The sequence below is a fragment of the Chelon labrosus genome (assembly GCF_963514085.1).
Source record: "Chelon labrosus genome assembly, chromosome: 24".
Classification (NCBI taxonomy): domain Eukaryota; kingdom Metazoa; phylum Chordata; class Actinopteri; order Mugiliformes; family Mugilidae; genus Chelon; species Chelon labrosus.
The window spans coordinates 2922076-2944159 of NC_140357.1; the positions used below are offsets into that span (position 1 = coordinate 2922076).

The 22084-nt window shown below is 44.9% G+C and overlaps 2 protein-coding genes across 2 annotated transcripts; one reads left to right on the plus strand and one right to left on the minus strand.

The window, feature by feature from the left end:
• The first annotated feature begins 1059 nt into the window (after window positions 1-1059).
• On the plus strand, window positions 1060-13227 carry igfbp2a (insulin-like growth factor binding protein 2a). The gene is made up of 4 exons (XM_084574169.1): window positions 1060-1859; window positions 11031-11212; window positions 12039-12179; window positions 12416-13227. The coding sequence occupies exons 1-4, from the start codon at window positions 1466-1468 to the stop codon at window positions 12572-12574; spliced, it is 876 nt and encodes a 291-aa protein (XP_084430295.1). The 5' UTR covers window positions 1060-1465; the 3' UTR covers window positions 12575-13227.
• Window positions 13228-13444: 217 nt separating this feature from the next.
• Window positions 13445-21846, minus strand: igfbp5a (insulin-like growth factor binding protein 5a). Its single transcript, XM_084574219.1, has 4 exons — window positions 20687-21846; window positions 16816-17018; window positions 16324-16443; window positions 13445-16208 (listed from the first exon to the last, which is right to left on the minus strand). The coding sequence occupies exons 1-4, from the start codon at window positions 21018-21020 to the stop codon at window positions 16071-16073; spliced, it is 795 nt and encodes a 264-aa protein (XP_084430345.1). The 5' UTR covers window positions 21021-21846; the 3' UTR covers window positions 13445-16070.
• Between the last annotated feature and the right edge of the window lie 238 nt (window positions 21847-22084).

A 22084-nucleotide genomic window follows, 5' to 3' on the forward strand; every position in this document is an offset into this window, starting at 1 on the left:
TCGATAGGAAACATTGCTGCGTACGTGCACAGTAGCATTACTGTACGCATGTATATAAGCTGGTAGCAGCTGGCAACTTTTTAATTGAGTGTCAATGGACATGTCAGCCACGGCCGGGAGGTCTTTCCATGTAAGGAATGCTCCGCACATAGTCCTTTTGTTTGTTTGTTTATTTGCATTCTCAGAGTTGGAGCAGACGGCGCTGATTGAGGCAAACAGGCCACAGTTGGTATAGTACTGCAGTGTCTCTGAACGAGGGGGCTGTTTTTGAGTTCGCGTTTGACTATAAAATCGGTTTTTTATTAAAAAATATCAATGATTAGGAGGCTAAAGGTCTGGTTTCTATGGAAATTCAAACATAATTATGATGTTAATTTCCTCAAGTGGGACCAGCTGAGTTGATCTTTGATCCAACAATGCGTTTTAAAGTAATCTAATTTGAAAATGCAGTTTGACAAAGCCCCTGAATTCAATACTAAAATGCCTGAGACTAGAGATGGGATTTATGGCTCTTTGAAGGGAGCCGGATCTTATAGCTCCATTTCTTTCAACCAACCATTCAAAAGACTATCTCATTTTGATACTTATTTCTAAGATGCCAGCCTGGGTAACTCATTTAATCCTCAAAATAAGCACTGCGGTAGGGTAAGATTTGGATCAGAAACTTTCAGACTTTCTCTTCTGTTGGTGGGATATCTAAAATATAGATTCTAGATAGACAGATGGTTTATTTACCACGTGAGAAAAACATCTGGTACACATCTCTACACAAACCGGGAATCAAACCTGGGTCCAATCCTCACCACTGTATCATCTCAGCCACTCAATGCAAAGCAGGGGCTTCTCTGTGCATCTGTGTAAAACAAGGCAAAAGGGGGGAAAAAAATAAAAAAGAACGGCGACTCGGTTCCCATCGTTCGTTTTAAAGAGCCAGTCAATAGATTCGGTTCGTTCGCGAACGTCACAACTCTTCCAAAGATTTAGTTTCAACCACATTTTGGATGATTTAAATTGGTTCAGGTTGCTAATTTGTATGAGTGATTTTCTTTTTAGATTACTAGAGTATTTTGACTCAATGGATCGGATCAAAAAGTAGATTAACAGTGACATGTGATGAAACCATGTGATGACCAAGATAAAGGCGTTTTTAAAAAGTGGGAAGTCATTAACACTTAATAAACACTGAAACGCAGTTTTAAGGCAGCCGCACTATCTACAGACGTATTCGTCGGATTTCTTCGAGTTAAACAGTATCCATCTGGTCATTCATTTTAAATAAGTTCCACATCTGCTCTTTTCCCTTTTATCTTCACATTTTCTCCAATTAACACCCATAGGTGGCCCCGAGAGCAAACCTGGGAATTTGTAGGACCCAGAAGACCTCCCAGCCCCCGGCTTCACCTGTTCGCATGCACATTTCTTCCCCTTTTTCCACTTGGGATTGCCTTCCATCGCCCCCGTGATAATGACCAAAAACCTCAATCCTTTAACAATGCTGTCGTACGCGGGCTGCAGCTTGCTTATCCTCTGCGCGTCTCTCGCCGCCGCTTCCCTGGCCGAGATGGTGTTCCGCTGCCCGGGCTGCACCGCGGAGCGCCAGGCGCTGTGCCCAAAGCTCACCGAGACATGCGCGGAGATGGTGCGCGAACCGGGCTGCGGGTGCTGCCCCGTGTGCGCCCGGCAAGAGGGGGAGATGTGCGGCGTGTACACCCCGAGGTGCGCCTCCGGACTGCGGTGCTACCCGACGCCCGACTCGGAGCTTCCCCTGGAGCAACTGGTGCAGGGCCAGGGGCAGTGTCGGCGCAAAGTGGACACCGAGACGACCACTTACAGCCAGGAGCACCGGGAGCAAACCAGCGGTCAGTCAGTTTACTGGAAACCTGGTTTACTTCTATCAATTTTTGATGACACTGTCTAGACTGCAGCCTTAGGAATAGAGTAGAAATATTGCATTGTCCTGCATTTAAAATAAAATAAGGGATTATAACCATTTAGGTTCTAGTGACTATTCCCTCTAAGATATTTGATATTAAATATGTGCAATGCATCCTTTTTGTATAATTTTAGAACTCCATTTTAAGGAACTCAGCATCTTAAGTCTTGAAATAATCTTTAAGTGCTCCATTCTTTAGATCAGTTGTTTTTTTGTCCTTTTGCTGTGCCTTTGCAATTTCTTAATTTGTTCTGCAGCAGTGCTCAGAGCTATTTCACAGTGTTTTAAGTGTATCGCCCTGGTGTGCACGCAGAGAAAGAAACAAAAAAAAAAAAGGAGCCAGTCGGCCCAGTTAAATCTCAGCTGTGCTCCAAACAGCTGGCCCTCCAGTCTTTCCAAATATCCCCCTGCCTTTAAAGCGCCGAGTTAGTCGCCTGCGAGATTCTCCGAAGCTGGGATGGACACAGAAAACATTGTAGTATTGGTGTTGACATTTCCACAGGGGAGTGGAGAGAAAGAAACAGAGAGGAGGAATGCGTGCATTGATTGGAAAAGTGGACTTTAGGCTTTGACCAGAACTATAAAGCGGTGTTGACAGCGACGACATTAACTGTCTACCTGGAAAAATGAGCTGGACGTATGTGCATGGGAGGATCACAATGAATCTCCATGTGGCCCGGATCCAGCGGGGCTCATGTGGTTTGTGTTTAAACGGGGACAGGTCACAGTGAAGAAGAAAAGTAAACAGCCTCATTAACCGGCTGATTTGGAGGCTGCAAACACAGGCAATGAGGGTCTGGCCGAGCCAGCCGTGGGTGTGATTTCTCCTCATTTCCAAATCCGTGCTTTGTCAGAGTTTACCTCCAGACTTGACACGTGTTTATTTTGGCACCCAAGTCCTGGAACGTAGAGAAACTACCGGAGACGGCGTTCATTGTAACCCTGTAAGGACTCTCTATAGCCAGCTGACAAAAGGTCAAAAATCCTTCATGACACATGCATGATTTGATAATCAATCCTTCATTTGACATTTATGTAACGGACAAGGAATGAAGCAGGCAAGAGCTGTGGAGTTACATAAGAGCAACGCAGGAGAACAGAATACATGAACGCATCATGTAAAGGCTTGCTTGGGAGAGGGCGATTTATTAGATGTCACTGATTTTTTTTCCTCCTCAGGTTTGGGCGCTTGCAGGTTGAAATGTTTGAGATTTAGCTAGACGTGCGCAAGAAGCGCTAAAAGCTTAGAAATGGGCTCTAAACGGTGAAGTTGTTTTGCAGCATGGCTGCTGAGTGATTTTTGACAAAGACAGACTCAGAAGGGCATTTTAGTGAGCTTTCTCGAGGTCAGAAAATGTCAAGCCGAGGCTGTGCAGGCCCAGAAACCTTCATCTTCTTGGAACTACTCACGGTATCAGCTGTCCGACCCCTTCTGCCTAATTTAAGCCTTTTTTTTTTTCAAGATGACTTTTATAAACGCGATGTCCCAGATGTTTGCTCTCAGTCTCCCCGCGTAGATTTGATTTCCTGCGACAAATTGGCCTGTAAAAAAAAAAAAAAAAAAAGAAAGGGGAAAAAAGTGGACGTAATGAAATCCCTGATAGAAATCAGCTTGCATGGGCCTCTGGAAGATTGAGAGCATACTTCAGACTAGATTCAATGGATAGTAGCCAGATCATTTGAGCTGTAAATGAGAAAAAAAAAATCAACAATTAAGGGGTTGTATTTGCTTAAGCAGAGGGAGACGTGACTCTTGAGCTGATTTGTCACCTGGGCAAAGAATCAAAGGATGACATACTGCAGCTGCTTCATTTGGACGCAAGCCTCTAAAAAGGAACATTACGCAAGTTAAAGCAAGGAAATTACACTATCTTGTATCTTTTTTTTTTTTGCTCTCACCCTACTCGCGGTGCGCTCGTTTCCTTTCCAGTTCCCAGCAAACCTCTCAACCAATCAGCTTTTGATCATCACCACCTGGCTGGCTTGTTTGGAGATCACATGCACACTTGTTTGTGTCCACAGGTCTCCACCGGAACGAGTGATTACGGGAAATTTAACCAACGCAGAAACATAAATGAGCCTTTAGGCTCCAGGGGTGGCATTAACGCAGATTTTCACAACGTGCATTGATCTGTTTCGGGTTATCCCGAGCTGCATTGACTGCAGCAGCAGCGGCAGCGGCAGCAGAAGCAAAATAAACTCCTTGATCAGCACCACAAGCAACCAAGCAGCCGAAGGAGGCCAAAGGTTATGGAGCCCAGAATGAACATGTAGCAGAAAAGACCTTCAGGAAATGAAAGAATTTTCAAATGAGAGAGCAGGGAGAATGAGATACGAAATGATTGTTATTCAAAACGTCTGATAGGCCTCGTGACATAGAACGGGAAGGACATGACTTACAAAACATCACATAAGGGAGCAAATGCATAAATTACTGTCAACTCACTTTTAATAAAACTCCAGACATCGCTCAGTGCTTGTTCCCGTCTGCGGTTGGGGCTACAGATGTTTTCTGAAGGCTGATTTCATTTAATTTATCAAAGCAATCGCCATTCAGATTCAAATTTTTTAGATCATGAGATTAGATTCAGTTTATTTTGTGTTGTAAGAAAGCCTGCGATGCTTTCCGTAGTGCATGCTGATGTCTGAAAATGCTTTGATTTGTCCAAATTAAACATCTGAGGCCCGGCGATATGCAGTTAGTCAGCGATTTTCGCCAAAGAAAAAACATCAAATTCAGTCATTTCAGCTTGAACGACGGTGATCCTAATAGTTGCAAGAAAGATCACTGGGTGTAACTTGAAGATGACTGATTAAATATAAAGCTCTATAGGAAGCTGATGCCGGTAATGTTTCTGCAGCTTAAAATTTCCACTTGTAGCCATTCAATATGAACACTGAACATCTAAAAGATTCGGTGTCATGTGCGCATCTATTTAGAATGACAGTTTACTTGCACGCCTTTTACCAAAAACATCAGACTAAACGAAGTGCACATTTCTTCGCAAACAAGCGGCTTCATATCTCGAGGGTTTTCATGCGGCCTCGGGTATCTCGGGACGGATTCAAGTGAGATGGAAAATGACGAGCCGCGTGTAATTGCTGGCCTCGGCGGAGACCGTGATTAACAGGGCTGAAATCTCGAATCGAAATCTCCTGGACTCCTCTCGTGCGGTGAAAATAGAAGGCCCCGAAACGAGATCCTCCCTCTTCGTCAGATACGAGCCCAAGAATTTATTGAAATTGGCCATTTTCGAGATTTTCAACCGTACGAAATAGATAAAATCCCAGAAAGTATGTTTATTTCCATTTCAGAAATAACAAATATGATTTCAGATTTCTTACAGCTGTTTAAAAATAACACCCACGAGTTTTTCCACTGCCCCTTTCTGTTTATGCCCAGTATCACTTGATATTCCATTCCCACAGAAACCTGGACCCAAATAAAGGTTCCCTTAATCAGATTGGAAGGACGTTTGGTTGTTTTGTCTGGAATCGGACCATACATGACCTCGAAAGTGAACAAGTTGATTAAAATAGCTCAAACAGAGTCCAGGTTCTTGCTTATATGAATTAGAAAATGTGAAATGCTGGTTAGATGTTGTTAATTTCTTAAAATAGGCCTCTTTTGAGTGTTAATTTTACTCAAACCCATCCAGTTGCTGTATTTACTGTCTCAATAGTCTTATAAAAGTCGTTAGAGGGGAAAAGAGGAAAGAGGAGGAAAAACCTCCTGAGCCATCTGGTCGCTGAAATAACATTGTTAGTTAACAAGGGGCATTCCTGTGTACCTGCGGGGGCGTCCAGACGGAGCCCGCAGGACTGAAATAGCTCCGAGATAATCTCCCTCATCCCCGGCTTTTCCAAAAACGGGTATTTGTGCCATCTCCCCCCGAGGCGTCAACTTCGCGCAAATCCGTGCCAAGAATCTCCTCGTGCCTGTTGAGATCCAGAGTAACCTCCCACCCTCCGTTTTGGTCAAGGGGTGATTTAAGACAATGCAAACACTGTCTGAAATGCTACTGACCCTGGGGGTGAGGTTTTATTCTTGGATTAGTTTTATCAATAATGGAAAAAAAATGGAGGTGTACGGTGGATGGAGGTGAACTCTCCTGAGACTGCCTTGATCACTTTGACGCACACATTACAAGATGTGCTGCTTTGCCTTGATCCCAAACTCTTGACTTCTATGGCAAAGTTATCTTAACTCTGGCTTCTTTGAAGGACAGCTATGTTATCTTGGCCTGTTGCAGTGTTTACATTTAGATTTGTGTCTCCCGTCCATCACCACATAAAGCCTGCCCTAACGATTTGATTGGCCCGGCAGATCTGTACAGGAGCGTGATCAGTTCCCAGTGGAGGGGTTGCTGACCAATTTTCCGCCACGAAAAATTCACGGAAAAAACGCGCCGTTGCATTTTGCAGTATGTGCCGTTATCAGCGTGGTTTTTTGGGGTATTCTGACCCAAAATCCACTGTGCACACTTAACAGAGTCGCCAAGAAAGGACAGATGAGACAACAGGGTCAAAGTTCAAGATGCAATGTTTCGACAGTGCAGTAAGTAGTACTAAAAGTAGCAGCATGCAAGTGCATGTTAGCATAGCCTCAAGCTAGCTGCTTGCATAGGACAAAAGTGACCTGCCCATAAAAGATAAACTTTCTGCAGGTGAATGTGGAATTACCTTAAAAACACTGAAAAGTTGAGCTGCAAAACAGTGTAAGGACCTGGACCCAAGTGGTTTAGCGCTGTGTTCCTTCAATTGCCTCATGCCTCTCTGAGCAGCTGAGAATGGTTGCTGGTGGTAGCTGCGCGGGATGCTCTGCAAGTCCGACGTGTTCCAGCTCGCCTCAGGTCCTGCACAGTCGCCCCAGAGTTCACCCAGTGGTGGTGAGGGAGCTTGCCTGATCTTGGATGCCACTGTGTGTACGTACGTGCCAGAGCCTGTGCAAAGCCTGCTTTTAGACGGCTGTCACGGGCCAAAAAGCCTGGAAGGTAAACATATCTGCACTCTGCTGAGTTTGTGTTTCTAGAAAACAGTCCCCGGAGGCCGTGTAATGGATTATGAGCTGCAGTAAATCTACGTGCTGCCGTTGGTCCACTTCATAAGTGCCACTATTTCACACCTCGGAGCTGCCGAGGAGGTGTGCTGAGAGACTTTTTAAAGCATTTACACATTCTGAAATGTCAACACGTGGTTCAGCTTTGGGTGACTGTTGTTGCTTTGTGTGCACAGGTACAGTATGACTGGTTAGCTTAGCTCAGTTTACAGATATCTAAGGAATCAAGCTGACCTTAGTTTGGAGGTAGTTGACTGAGTGTCCCAAGAAATTTGCATTTCAGTTCCTTTTCTACAAAGAAATACAAAACAGTGCAACAGAAGGTGTTGCCTAATTGCTGGATGTAAAGTGAAACTCAGTCTTTGGCGGATTCCTAAATTTGGTAAGCAAATGCCTTGACAATGAGCATTCCTTCAAACTGCATTATCAAGAAACAAGTGTCCAGACTACAAAACAAAGCTCTGTTTGTATCTATGGAAATATGATGAACCAAAACGCAAGCGTGCTTTCCCTTTTCAACCTTTTCCATTCTCCGCAACCTGGCCAAGTCTGCCATTTGCTCAGTTGACCAGAATCTGGACAATCAGACATGACACTTCTGGCCTACGTGCCATCTGGGAATTCGACATGGATCAGATATAGAAAGGAAAACTCTCGGGGCCATTGTGTGAGGATTAATTCAAGCAGTAGACTGGACAGTAGGCCTGCTGCTCTGTTGATACTGCTGATCCCCAGCCCACTGCGGTGGAGCGGCTTGTACTGCGGAGGCCTAGCGCCCCCTGAAAGTGGGGTCCTGACCCTCTGCATTTGTGTGTGTGCGTGTACATTCAAGAGGGAGGTCGCTGTTTGTGCGTTCATGTCTGTGTCCGAGCAGACTGTGTATTTCAGTGAAGGTTTCACTTCCCTCAGAAGAGAGCGTATGCACTCACTTGGGATTATGTAAGATGGCAAAACAAAAATCACCCCTGCCAATATTTCTGTGTGTGTTTATCTGCACAACTTGTGCGTGTGCGCACACACACATATGCTAGCACACACCTGATTTCAGTTGACTTTTGCCCCTTTTTGCAAAGAAAATCAACCTTCAAAGAAAAGCCAGAGAGAGCACAGTGGAGCGTCATAGAGGGAACTGAAGTCCAACAACACCAGATCTATCTGATGGCAAAAGGCGCCAGCACCTTGTTATTGCTTCGTTTGGAATTTCCTTTCTCCCGTTCTCTCTTAGGCCTTTTGTAATCATATTCTACAACCGGATGTCAAATTTACCTCTTGCAGGGTGCAGAGACTGCCTCTTCGGTCTACCCACCACCACTAAAACACTCACTCGCTTTCATTCACTGCCCTACAAATGCCTTTCCACGAGTCTGCACGTCACGGCTTGGCCTGCAGAACTGTGAACTATCCACTTAATGGCAGACTGTTTGACCTTCTCTACTGTCTTTGCTTATTTCCCTCCTTTCGTTCAAGTGTCAAGTGAAGCCCTGCGTAGGTGAAATAAATGATTTCCTGCAAAAGTTGAGCAAAAAAGAAAACAGTGTTCTGGCATTCGCTTTTGGAAATATGATTAGTAGCTGTTAAATAGGGCTAATATGAGCTTTGTTGCATTCATGCAACCTTTTCATCTTAAAATCATCTGGTTTATAAAGGCGCTCCCCTTCCACTCCCTCCCTGTCAACCCTCAACTCCAAAGTATGCTCTGTTGTCAGAAACAACAAGTTGGGCTGGACCTGATGGCCTCTCATTGTTTGCTCCATCTGTCTGAAGAGAGGTTTTTCAAGGCTGATGTTCAACAAGACTCCAAGGAAAGTAAATGAAAACCACCTGGAGGAATGGCTGGACGGCCGCAGACAACTGGATATGGACAGCCAGTTGTCCATTATTTTGTAGTTGATCTACAGGGGTAGTCAAGCAACTGAGCTGAACTGCTGTGAGAGGCCTCAGTAGTGGTGTGGCTCTGTGGATGTTGAGGTATCTCCCATTAAACTAAAGTCATGATATTCTTCAAACATATATCGAATATATCACCAAGATACACTGATCAGCCACAACATTAAAATCCCCTAAGAGTAGCATTTATCATCTCGTTTCAATGCAGCGTTCTCTGGGAAACCTAGCATTCATGTAATGCACTTAGTCATGTATCACCCACCTAGACCAGACCAGGCACCTCCACCCCATAGCAATTGCTCAAAAAACATGAAAAATTGCAGAAGGTGTCGTCCCATCCTCCAAGCTTTGCACATCTCAAACAGATCCGGTATTTGCGGGACCCAAAAGCTCCCTCTACTAACATGAACGGACACCACAGGACACCCTCAGAAGCTAAGTCCTACTGAATTTAGGCTCTGCTTAACCTTTTCTCTTATTTAGATAGCTTTAGACAAGATTTGGTAGATTTCTTTCAATGAATCCAATTGACTTAAGTGAACTTCCTTTACCGCCATTTTGAGATTGACATTTGTAGTTGAAAGACGGACATCGAAGGCCAGTAGTCTCCACAAATACTATAGCCAGTGGCTAGCAGTCATGTACGTTCTTCTACGGCGTGACCAGAAGGTGGCAGTACTCTGTACTCGTGATTCAGAAAGGCAAGTCAGAAGAGCTGCTATCAGCTCGGAAGTTAGGGAGAGATACAAATCGTCACATGGCCTCTTTTGAATTATACTCAACATGCGGGATCGACCAACGGGGGTCCAAGTAGGGCCATAGATTCTCATGGCTTTGATAACTTCCATACACCCTTTGATAAGTGCTGCTTAGATATCAGATATCTTGATGTGAAATGGTGATACACAGATGCTGCCTGGACCCAGTCAGACTGATTATAATCTGGACTCTAGTCAGTGGTTCAGAAAATGAACTAAAACTGTGACAGCTTCTAATTTATGTCAGTAGAGTAGAAAACTTGAAAAGTATGATTCTAGCAAACCTTTTGTGTTCATTTATCAACACCCTTAGCATCCACAACTCGTGAAACTGAATCACCTTGTTAGGGGGAAAAGCCACCATGGAAACCTGACTGTGACTCAAGTTCGGCAGCAGCCAACATTTCTCAGCCCGCAGGCTTGTTAGCCGAGCTGCATGTGGTTCCTTCAACTCTGTGAGAGAGGAAAGGATTCTAGTGACTCATTGATGGTGCTGATACATTGCAGAGCAGTTTAACAGTGGTTTGGACACTTGGTAGCTCCCTCCCCCACTCAGAAAAGTCAGAAATATATGTAGCCTATTTCCCTCTTTTACAGCCTTTCTGATAACCCTTTGTCACTAACATGGGATGGGCAGCATTCTGGTTTGTGCACTCAATTATGAGTCGTTCCACAAACCGTGTTGACACCTATAGATGGATCGTCTTCTACGGCTAGGATATAAAGTGTTGTAAATCCTACCTGTCTTGCGCAGAAATGTCTTGTCATCAACAAACCAAATGTTGGCACTGTTTTTCAGGCTATCGGTCTGTAATTTTGCTGCTTCTGTTTACGTCTGTTGGGCTTTGTGCAGTGCCCTCGGTTGGTTACAGTGGCTACGCTCAACTTGTGAGTTTGTATTCTGGTACAGTAGTCCATACCAAGGTTTCAAGAATCCTAAGTTTTACCTTTGCAAACTATTTTTTCCCCAACAAGACTATAGGAAGGAGCAGTAAGTTGTACTTTCCTCCTCACACTGCAGTTTCACCTTCACCTCTGCAGCCGGTAGAAGTCAATCAATCCACTTCCGAAAGCCTTTTTAGCAGAGTAGGCCTCTAACTTTGTCACTTTGAAAAATGATCTGCGCAATTTAGAGCCTATTTCACACCACTTCCAGCCTCTGAAAAAAGCCCAGGTCATTACCAAAATGTCAGCTGCAGGGGTGTAGAGTGGTTAAGTGCATCATCCTGAAAGGCCACAGGTTAAATACTGTCAGTAACCTAGACATGCATCAGAGAGTCCTTTAACAAGAAAGACAGTTCGATAGGTTTTCCACTGTGCGTTAATTTCCTTTCTATAAATATCTATGATATTATTAATTGAATGCATTGGTGTGAAACCCTTCCATCCACAGGTGAGGCTGTGGAGCTGCAGCCTGAGCAGGGCGTGAGCGAGATCCCGGCCGTCCGAAAGCCCAGCAAGGAGACCACCTGGCTGGGACCCAAAGAGAGCGCCGTACGCCAGCATAGGCAGGAGATGAAGACCAAGATGAAGACCAACAAGGTGGAAGAGGTGAAGCCCACTCGGCCCAAGCAGGTGAGGCAAAGGAGTGTGTCCGTTCTGTGGGAAAACTCCGGAAAACGACTACAGAGGGTAAAAGAAGTGCAGCGTCGCCTCCTTCTGGTGTAGAAGCTTCTGATTTTGATAATAAAAAAGCCAGTATTGCACTTTAAGAGGTTAATGCAACAATTTGAAATGATTATGATGCCATAGCACATTTTAAGTCTACAATTAGTTACTGTCTTTTAACTAAAAGGCAGATATTTACTGACCTTAAATGAACTGCTACACCTGAACTGCTCTGTATCCTGGAGCTCGGACTTGCGGTTGAACCCGACCAGTTCTTACCAGTGTTGTGGTATTTTCCACCCACCATTAAAATCCTTTAAACGTTATTGCTCTACCAGGAACTTTACAACTGCCTCACTGAGACGTTTGGCTCCGTCAAATTGCGAGGCAAACCTGAGGTCACTGGCAAGTTATTATTGCCGGCAATAATCGTGATGCATTTGCTCATAACAGGAAGCGCTTTGGGCTGTGTGTGTCTGCATTTTATGTGCGATTTTATAGAGAGTCTAGAATGTGCTTTGCAGACACAACTTGGTGCTGATTTGCCCTGGAATCGTTTTCGTTCCTGTTCAGGATTTTAAATTGGATTTTAGTCAAATAAATAAACTTACACAAAGGATCAGATTTCTGATTTAAAAAACAAAGCTCACGGAATAAATGGAACAACTTGTACGGGACATTTCTCGCTGCAGGCCAGCTTCGTTTAACAGATCTGAAAGCTCAGCTGTGTGCCACAGTGGGGGCCTGTGGGCGTGACTGCTTTTGTTTTTTTGTTGTTTTTGCCGTTTTCAAGACTCAGTGTCAGCAGGAGCTCGACCAGGTCCTGGAGAGGATATCCAAGATGCCCTTCAGAGATAACCGAGGTCCCCTGGAAGACCTGTATGCCCTGCATATCCCCAACTGTGACAAGAGGGGGCAGTATAACCTCAAACAGGTGACTCCAGGCTTTGGGAAAGCGTCTGGGAAGTGCAGAGAGTGCATGCATCTGCATCTGTAGAGGAAAAGAATTGATAAATCAGCTGAGACATTAGCTTTAACAAATATTTGTTGTATTTCCAGAGCAAGACACATTATTTTCCCAATCAAATCTGTCTTCCTGATAATAGCAGAAAATATGCTATTTTTTAAGACCTACATAAAGTTGCTTCCTGAACAAATTCTTTGTTTCAGTGCAAGATGTCTCTCCATGGCCAGAGGGGGGAGTGCTGGTGCGTCAACCCTCACACCGGCCGACCCATCCCATCGGCCCCAACTGTGAGGGGTGACCCCAACTGTAGCCAGTACCTCAGAGAGTTGGACCTGGAGCTTCCTGACATGGCCCAGATCTAGTGTGGCTTAAAAAAAAACTATAATACTATAATAAACTGTAAAGTACTTGGGAACAAAGAACATCTGAGTAAGCTATATATTCTGTGTGTATGTGTCTGTAGTTCATTTAAAAAGGATTAAATGATAGAATCCAGCTTGCTACAGAAGAGGCAACTGCGGATTAATTTTAGTCTCGTGGAGCAGCAAAGATAAGGCTCCATTTTTTTTTCTGCATAGATATTCAGCAGTAGCTTTACTAACTGTGACTTTTCTGTGCTTTGTTGTCAGTGTTTTGTACGGTTGAAAAATGAAAAGCTTTCAATATACGTGGTGTTTTTGGGCGTGCTTTTGTGCTCTAGCTTGCCGACTACTGTTGCGCCTCATGCTATGCTTAAGGCTTCGAGTGCACCTTGCTTATAATACACGGCTTTAGACATGAAACTTAGTACATGTGGGCAGTAGCGTGCACTAAATGTTGAGCGGAAAGCCTTGAATAAACAGCTAATGCCATTAAAATGATGATACATTGAGTTTGTGTGTGTGTTTTCATTAGAAACAAAGACTTGGGATGCTAAAGTCCTAAAAAATTTTTTCCCACCAAAACGTAGGAATTTATCGGTATGTTTTAGCTGAATTGGGAGTAGCGCCCTTTATTATCTTATTGTGGTAAACTTCTTATACAGTAAATGTGTCAGAATCAGCAGAAAACTCCAGCTGCACTGCCCCCTGTAGGTGGTACAGTGTTTCCAGTGTTTCACCTCAAGCACCACGTGGGAACCACCTGTATGAAGAACCACACAAGTGCCAAGGTCACAAAGAAAGCAGCTGAGTCAACGTGTCACAATCAGATTAAATAATGCAGACGAAAGTGCACATAGGCATGTGTGTGAGTACAGGAACTTTATTTTTAAATAGTGATTTGCCTTTACAATAAAAAAAGAGTACATCAATTACATCAATTGATAAATATGTTCACATTACTCTAATTCTGTCACTGTGTTGTCTTTAAATGTGTGAATTGACAGCATGAGAGAGTTGTTTTATCGGGAGCAACAGGCTGATATGCCAAAGTCAATGTTCTCTTTAAGATTATAGGTCATTAATTAAAAAGAAACAGCGAATTTTGAACCACAGAACACAATGTCCCCTGTCCTCATAGCAGCACTCGACTGGAAGATCGTGATAATCTTTGCCAGCAACCAACTGAAAACCACATCCGCACCTACAATTTTTTTTTTTGCTTCCGATCATTCAGCGACACAATGGATCCACATGCAAATCAGAATTCAAACCGGCATGGCGCAGAAGGCACTTGAATTTCCATAAAAACTCAGCGACCTTGCTCTTCGCGGGATAAAAAGAACCCGATGAACCCTGAGAGCAAGTCGACGCCAGCCGACAGATTTGCCTGCACAGTGGCGGAGAAGACCCCTCACATGGAAAAACAAACAGCGCAGGGCCTTTGCATACGATTTGTGTGCGAGCTGTGAAGGGCGATTGCACCATATTTGTCGGACGGTACCTTGAGTTGGCAGGGCTAGTGGTAATTTAAACCAGAGCTTGTTGAAGTTGAGAACTACAAGGGCAACACACACATACACTCTCAGGAGCATGCACACGCACTCTGTACATACATTTACAAACACAATTGTCTGGAGCTGAAAACGGCCTTTCAAAAGCAGTCTAACCTTTTACAGTATGCTTGTGTATGAGTGAGGCTACATCCCAATTGCTTCTTCATGGAAGTACCATGAGTTTACAGCAAGGAATCAAGTGAGAACTAACATCAAACAGGAAAAAGTTTGAAATCTGCTAATTGTACATGAGACTAGTTAAGGTGCAAAAACCTGAAAATTACTTTATGAGGGCTTGATTGCTGCTTAATGCAACCTCCTACACAATCACAAGAAGAAGCTACACTTCTATGTGAAACGTGAGGACGTATAGTCAGTCATTATGGATGAATGAGATGAAATACAGTGGCATATAGATTTCACTTTCTTGTATCGAGAAAACAAGCTTGAAGAAATTTCTGGTCCCCGTCCAAAAAAAAAAATAGTCTTAATTCGTGAGCTTTAAGATCTTTTTTGGATTTTGTTAAATTTGGACTGACCCAGGCTAGCTGTCCCCTCTTGTTTCCAGTCTTTGTGCTAAGCTAAGCTAAGCTAAGCTAACTAGCTGCTGGCTCTAGGTTCATAAAGTGCCAATCTCGAAGATTTAAATCAATGTGTATCTTCTGATGAGGTAATAGAATGGTGACCGAACCTAACTGATTAAATTATATGAAAGGCATTCATAGCGTACCAAACTGTGGCGACTTTGGTCTATGCGCGGCTAATGACAATGTTTCATCACCCAGCAGTTAGCTTTTAGCCAGAGAGGGTGGGCGGAGCTAGCGCAACAAACTTTCTATTCAACTCACTGTTTGGCCATAGTGGCGTTCCGTAGCAATGCTAGCAAATCAGTAAAGTCATATCAGCTCTCACTGTTTTCCAGTGAGAAAGTTGGAAAATCAGTGGGATTTAATTATTAATCAGGTTAACTGTTGTTAGCATTGGATAACAAAGGTATTTTAAAGAATTTTTGGTTACAAACACCGTAGAAACATGTCTACGGATAAAAGTTGAACAGTACCGTGTGTACAACTGATACATTACTAAAGCTAATGCTACTGTTGATGTGTAGTTTGTTCAGCTTGCTATGCTGGAAACATGACATATGGAAGCGTTTCAATCGAGATTTCCAACTAGGAGCGCATATTCTATCTTCTGAGTGCAATACCTCTTATCACCACAGGTGTCGCCAAAGAGGACAAAACTGAGATCTTCGAGAAGGACACTTTAGAAGACTGATATGAGAATCTCACAAAATGTAGCCTTCTATTAGCTGCAGTTCGACTCGTTTGTTTCCAGTTAGCGAAAACAGGATGTTCTGAATCTAAGCTGGAAAAATAATCGCTGAATGTTTACAGTTGCCCTCCTGAGTTAATTTTTACCATGGCAGGAATCGAAAATTTTTAACATCCTACAAAAACTGGGTGTGAATTCACCTAGATGTTGTGAGACGTTGTTCCATGAAACCCCTAAATTTAGACATCCGGCTTTCCGTGTTGATCGTAACGAATAAAAGAAAATATATTGATATTTAGCCACATTTAAATATGTCTTGTCTCAGAATTTCTTGGAGTAAATTTTGCAATAGTACACACATGTAATCAGTATCATACAAATATATATATTTTTTTCTATAATCTAGGATATAAAGAGATGAGGTGGTAGCTAATCTCAGACATAGTACACAGTCAGTGGGGAGCTGGAGATAAGATGTGCAGATTTTCACTTAAGCAAGCTTTTCGGTTTGGCTCCCCTTAAAAACAAAAACAACGAAGTCCATCACACCTGACCATATACGAAAGCATTTGTGCCATAATTTCCTGATTGTCAGTCATGAAGTGTGCTAGCTTGATTGGCAGGTTTTGAAGAAGGAACAGGGCTCGGTGAGCGCGGACGGTTCGTTCTCATTCGTTGTTGTTGCTGCTGTTGTTGAGATCCTTGCACTGCAGTTCTCCCGCGGCGTAGCTGATGCCGGGGACTTTATTGCCGAACCGGTCGACGCACCAGCACATCCCCCGTTTCCGACCGCGAGATGGCTTACACTGCAAGCACAGATTAGTTAGAACAAGATGAGAAATTTGCTTTTATTGCTTTATTCAAAATTGCAGGCTTGCAATCCAAGCTCGCAGCTAACTTAATAAGATAATGCATCTCTACCTGTTTGCGCTTGAAGAAGCCCTTCTTGTCACAGTTGGGGAGGTGCAGAGAGACAGCCAAGACCCGAGAAGAGTCCTTCATTTTCTGAATGAGATCATCTAGTTTTCTCCTGCAGGGCCCCTACAAACACAAACACAGATGTGAGTGTTAGCGTGATCACAAAGTGTATTTGAGAGCCAGAATAAAAAAAGAAAAAAAAGATGAACGGTTCAAAAACGCCCTTTGTCAAACGCGAAATGGCATTTCACTCTGTTCACACCACGCTGGCACGTGTGAAAGTGGCCCCGTGGGACATCTTGGCTGATTTGTCAATTCTGGTGTCTTTCCAGCGTGCAGCACAAATAAAGCCTGAAGCGGTATGTAAGTTTTAAAGTAGAGAAAAAGTTCTGTTTATTCAAACCAAATCTAGATTTCAGCGAAGCAAAAACAATCTCAAGAGCGACGTCGGCTTCTCAGCCCGGTATGCATCTTTGCGATCTCTACATTACTTACAAATTCAGGCTCAAGTTTATCGAGGGTGAATGGTGAGAAATCCGGGTTGCTGGCAGGTCCCAGCTTGGCCAGATGCTTCCTCCGGTCCTTGGCCTGCTTCATGGCTTGAGCCTTCAGACTGCTGATGTGATCTCCGTATATGGGCGCCTTGGTTTGTGCCGGCTCGACAGCGTGTCGCATTGTGCCATCGTGAGATTGTCCGCCTGTTTCGGAAAGCAAAGACACAAGAGAAAAAGGCATCACCCATGAGAATTTTGGTAACATTTCATCAACCTTCTGCCACAACTCTAAATTGGTGCAAGGAATTGAATTAGCAACTGTTTGACTGCAGCATGAATTGTTACAAGCATGTGGATGAGAAAAATGCACAGTACAAAAGCTAGAACATTAAGTATACAGCTGCTATTAGGCGTTAGCTGGAGCTTGATCCACGCAGGATTACTGTTATCAGAGGAGAACCATCTTATCTGTGCTATGCTTGGTAATTTTCACCGGAACTTTACAAATTACAGACACGGCAGGCTTAAAATAACCAGTGATACGATTATTATTACAAACTACTTCAAGTACGCGGGGTTAGTTTTGTGCAAACGGAGGTTCAAAGCATTTTTCTGTTGTTTTCATAAGATAGTTTCAAGAAGGGTTGGAATCAAGAGCTGGTCCATGACCTCTCCAACCTTGACTTTTACCCATTTGGGTGGCTATGATTTAAAGCATGAGGGCACCGGGCAGCAGTGTCCAATTCGGAGACACAATGTGATGATTTCACCGCGCCAACTAAATGCTTATTTAGCACAGTTTGTGGCTACGGGCCAGGTTCAGATTGGACGTGTTGACATGCAGGACAACACAGCCTACATTTATGGTGAGTCAGGTTGCCAGGTTGGGGTATATGCAGACGAGGGGGGTTTTAAAAACTTTTATAGCAAGTGACCTAAATGAGATATTTAGTCTCACCCTGGCACCCAGGCCCGGGAAAACTAGCTATTACACTTGTCATGTGGCAAGCCACCAAAAACAGCCGCAGGCCGTTTCAGGTCCCAACCCCCACAGAAACCCTCTTGTACATGCATCTTTCATCAAAAAGAAAAAAAAAAGAAAAAAAAAACACAGCTTCTTTGCTTAATTTTGGGGAGTTGTGCACGGTTGCGCAAACCTCAGCGCTCGCCCCTCTCCCTTGTCCCCACCCTCTATTCATGCGACCGCAGCGGCCGAGGCCAGGGCGAGCGGCTGAGGCCAGGGCGAGCGGCTGAGGCCAGGGCGAGCGGCTGCGGCTTCCTTTCCCAAAAGCACTTTAAACTGATATTCCGTTTAATTTACAGCCTTAAACATGCATTAGTCTTGTATGTGTCCTAAGCCACAGTTGGCCCATTTCCGCTGCTGTGTCACGCACTTGTTTCATTTTGGCAGATTCTGCATATAAACCCCCTCAACTTCTGATGTGAACCGCTAAGCTACTAAGCTAATGGGGGAGAGGGGAAGGGAGGGGAGGGGAGGGGAGGGGGGGCAAGGTCACCGCCTCGTTGCGTATGACGCTTAAAACCTCCCGAGCCCTTCCGCCTCCAGTGATGATGGTGATGAAGATCATGATGATGTCATCCATCCCGTTCCCTTAATGTTCTCGGAAAGAAAAAGAAAAAGAGATTCCCTCCAGTTTCCTGCTGACACAGATTTTCTCTCTCTCTCTCCCTCTCTCTCCCTCTCCAGAGAAAGCTGAGGCAGATCTAATCAAGTCTTCACTTGCTAATCCTCAAGTTTGTCTAATCTGACCTGTGCTGACTGATCATGTCTTTCTTTTTTTTTCCTCTCTTCCTCTTGCTTTTCCTTTTGTTGGCAATCCTGGAGAGCCAGCTCTCTGCAGGGAATTAATGACTAAAAACTTCCCCTTTTTTCCTCTCTCTCTGTTCTCGACTTTTCCTCCTGAAAAACTGCAAAATAACGTTTGGAAACGCAACAAGTAAAAGGCCTTACGTGTTCATTTTTTACACAATAGATGTGCAAAATGCACGCAGGTATATTGGTGCATGCTCCAGTCCGTCGTGAACCCATAAAAACGAGCGGTGCAGCTCAGAGTGTGCACATGGGTTCTGTTTAATGCGCGCGCCGACAGCACGCCCATCGGGAGTTAATGGAGAAGTTGGCTGATGGGCAGACAGATGGGGGGATCAGTAACCCACGCTCAGCCGGCATTCTGCTGAATCACTGCACAGCCTGGGCATGCCTGCAGCGCTGAGACGGAGGGAGGAAGGAGGGAGGGAGGGAGGGAGAGGAGTGGGTAGACAGATGAAGAGACCAGGGTGGGACTTACAAAGAGTGCTGAGAGAAAGAGACAGAGAGCGGAGGACAGTGTGGGAAAGGCAGTAAAAGAAAAGGGGAGATGAATAGAAGATGCAGAGCTGCTGAAGGCTGAAATCATCTGGAAATCGCTGCGTAAATATTTCGTGGGTGGAAAAATTGTCGCATAATTGAATTGCAAAAGGAGAATCTGATCACATAAACTATACAAAATAAAAAAAAAAACCTGACCATAAATGAAGTTACTCCCTTTCAAAGCTTCCATCTTTCTTATCTTCCTCTCTGCTACCGGACTTCATGCCAGTTACTTAGCCAAGAAAACCTGCAGTTCTTTGGCTCGGCGCGCTGAGGTTTAACACAGCCAGTGAGATTATTTATGTTTCCAGGCTTCAACGCTTGAAGCTCAAATCTGCAGGAAAAAAAAACTTTTAAAAAAAACAAAAAACTAAGCACCGGGCAGAAAGGGTGAATGCGGGGAGGAGAATAGAGTGGGGGAAAAAAGGTGAAGAGGGACAGTAGCCAGGGAAGGGAAAGAAGAGAAGCGGGAGAGAATGGGGAGGACAAAAAGGTGGGTCAGGTGTTGGAAAAAGGCACAGGTGGTAGATGAGGAAGAGTGCGCAGAGGACTGACAAAGGAAAGAAAGAAAGGCTGCAAGACAAAAAAAAAAGCTAAGAAACTGTAGGAGAAGGGAACCGGGTGAAGCATGATTTCACACCTTGCAGAGGAGCGAGTTCGGGAGCCAACATTTCCCACAAAGCTGTCCTCAGAGCTCCCCAGCAGACACAGCGGCTCTGTCCCTCAACTGCCGTTCAAAGGAGCCAACGAGGAGCCTCGCGGAGCACCACCTGTAATCTTCTTCTCCCTTGTTTTATGTCGTCTGAGGGGTGGGGGCCCCGGGGCGATCAGTGAGGCCACTCACACGAAAAAAAAACCCACTGATTTACGGCTTCGCGGACCCACAAGGGCCTTTCAGAGGATGACAGCTTGATCGGCACTCTGCGCCGATTGTTGACAGGGTTCACGGGGTCGACGGCGCGGGGAGGCCTTTGAGTCGTGTGCCTTGATAATGACAGGTGTCAGCCTGTATTAAAGAGAGCTGTGACTTGACCCACATCAGCCTCGGCGGCTCCCAAAGAGACAAAGAGGCAGAAAACTCACTCCACCCTCCTTTTTTTTTTTTTTTTTTTGTCTTTTAAACCATAATCAGTTAACTCACAGCTTGCAAGTTTTATGTCAAATTTTGCAGTGCTGGGGTTTTATGCATCTCCTGCCTGTGTGTGTGTGTGTGTGTCAGCTGTGTGCTTTATTAAAATTCCTGCATTGTCAAGGGAGGAGTAACATCTCTTCCCAGCTGTTAGCCATTTCTTCACACCAGGACCCTTTTAGATGTTTAGCTGAAGCAGATGCACATGCAATGTAACATCATCAGATCTGACACTAATATAAATCCAGAAATGAGTGGATTATAATGAGGTGAAGGAAAAGACTATTAAACATGATCAATTAATGCTGCTCTAAAGTTCACCGGAGCCGAGGGGGGATGTGTCTTGATGTGCCACCTCTCTGCAGGGCCTACCTTTAGACGGATGCAGCCGCTTGTACAACTTCTCGTTCCTGCACTCCCCCCGGCCGTGCAGGAGCGCATGCAGCGGCTTCTCCTCGCCGTCCCTGGGCAGGCACCGGAGCCCGCGCGTGCACGGCCCCGTGTACACGCCGCACGACTGGCCCTCTTCGAGCGCGCACGTCAGGCAGCAGCCGCAGCCGGGCTCCTTCACCAGCTGGCAGCCCAGCGGCACCGGGGGACACATGGACATGGCCTTCTCGTCGCACGGCTCGCACGGCACGTACGACGAGCCGCAGCCGCTCATGCTCAGCAGCGGAACCAGCAGGAGGGAAACACTCAGCAACATGGTGCGCTTCTCAGCTGGACTGCAGGGGTGTTTGAGAGAAGGAGGGAGGGGGGGAGGAATTATCAACTGGATCTCGCTGTGAATCCTTTCTTTGTAAAAGGTTTGAGTCCGAACATCAGGGGAGCGCTTTCTGTATCCACAGGTGCTTTGCGCGCTCAAGTAAATGTCATCCGATGCTCGCAATCCACAAAGGGCAGTCACTGTGTTCCCCTTTAAACCTCGCAGAGTCACGAAGGAAGAAAAAAAAAAAAGGACACAAAATTATCCAGACACCAAGTATGTCTCCCCTTCAGTGATGCCCGGTGCCGTTTACGCGCAAGCTGCTCGTCTCCAAAAAAATAAAGAGCCTCCGAGCGTCGCTTTCTCTCTCCCTCTCTCTCTCTCTCTTTCTCCCTCTCTCTCTCTCCCTCTCTCTCTCTCTCTCTCTCTCTGCAGGTTATTTTACCCGCACGGATTGTGAGCAGAATGTATAATCTGTGGCTTTGAGTTTGCCTTTTAGAAAAGAAACTGCCAGAGGCGAAGCCTATAACGATGGGTATGTCAAACAACGTTCGGAGGGGGAGGCGCACTTGTCAGCTCCGTGCGCTGCGATGCTGATTTCTCAGGGCGGGTGCTGGCATGCCTCCAGATCTGCCAGATACGAGACGATGCTCCTGAAGACGACTCAAGACCACGTCTCCCTCGCTGCGCAGTGCCCAGTCAGCGTTCTCAGCCTCAGGGAGGCAACATTTGGATTTCTGAAGACTCACAACTTCTTGCAAGGTCGCAAATATTCTAATTTGTCAAGAAAAAGTTCAACGTGGACATGGTCCAAACGTGGATCAGGCAAGACAAATCAACAAATCCAAATGGCGAAGTGCCAATATAGATTTAACTGAAAAGTGGAATTCATAAACCAAGTTGTATATGTTCTTTCTGTCAGATATGCCTTCTGTGAGGCCACAGAAACCATTATGGCAAATACAGACTCACTTAACTTCCTGTTGTTACACAGACTGGCCCTTTTCTTTCAGTTAATCAACACACTGATGAGAGCTCCGGGGTTAATGTTCACAAGAAATAAG

Excerpts from the sequence above, each read along its gene's own strand:
- igfbp2a (XM_084574169.1), top strand. The coding sequence starts at position 1,466 with ATGACCAAAAACCTCAATCCTTTAACAATGCTGTCGTACGCGGGCTGC. Across the intron at positions 11,213-12,038 it reads AGCCCACTCGGCCCAAGCAG|ACTCAGTGTCAGCAGGAGCT; the intron begins GTGAGGCAAAGG and ends GCCGTTTTCAAG. Across the intron at positions 12,180-12,415 it reads GGCAGTATAACCTCAAACAG|TGCAAGATGTCTCTCCATGG; the intron begins GTGACTCCAGGC and ends TCTTTGTTTCAG.
- igfbp5a (XM_084574219.1), bottom strand. The coding sequence starts at position 21,020 with ATGTTGCTGAGTGTTTCCCTCCTGCTGGTTCCGCTGCTGAGCATGAGC. Across the intron at positions 17,019-20,686 it reads GCGGCTGCATCCGTCTAAAG|GCGGACAATCTCACGATGGC; the intron begins GTAGGCCCTGCA and ends TTTCCGAAACAG. Across the intron at positions 16,209-16,323 it reads GCTTCTTCAAGCGCAAACAG|TGTAAGCCATCTCGCGGTCG; the intron begins GTAGAGATGCAT and ends CTGTGCTTGCAG.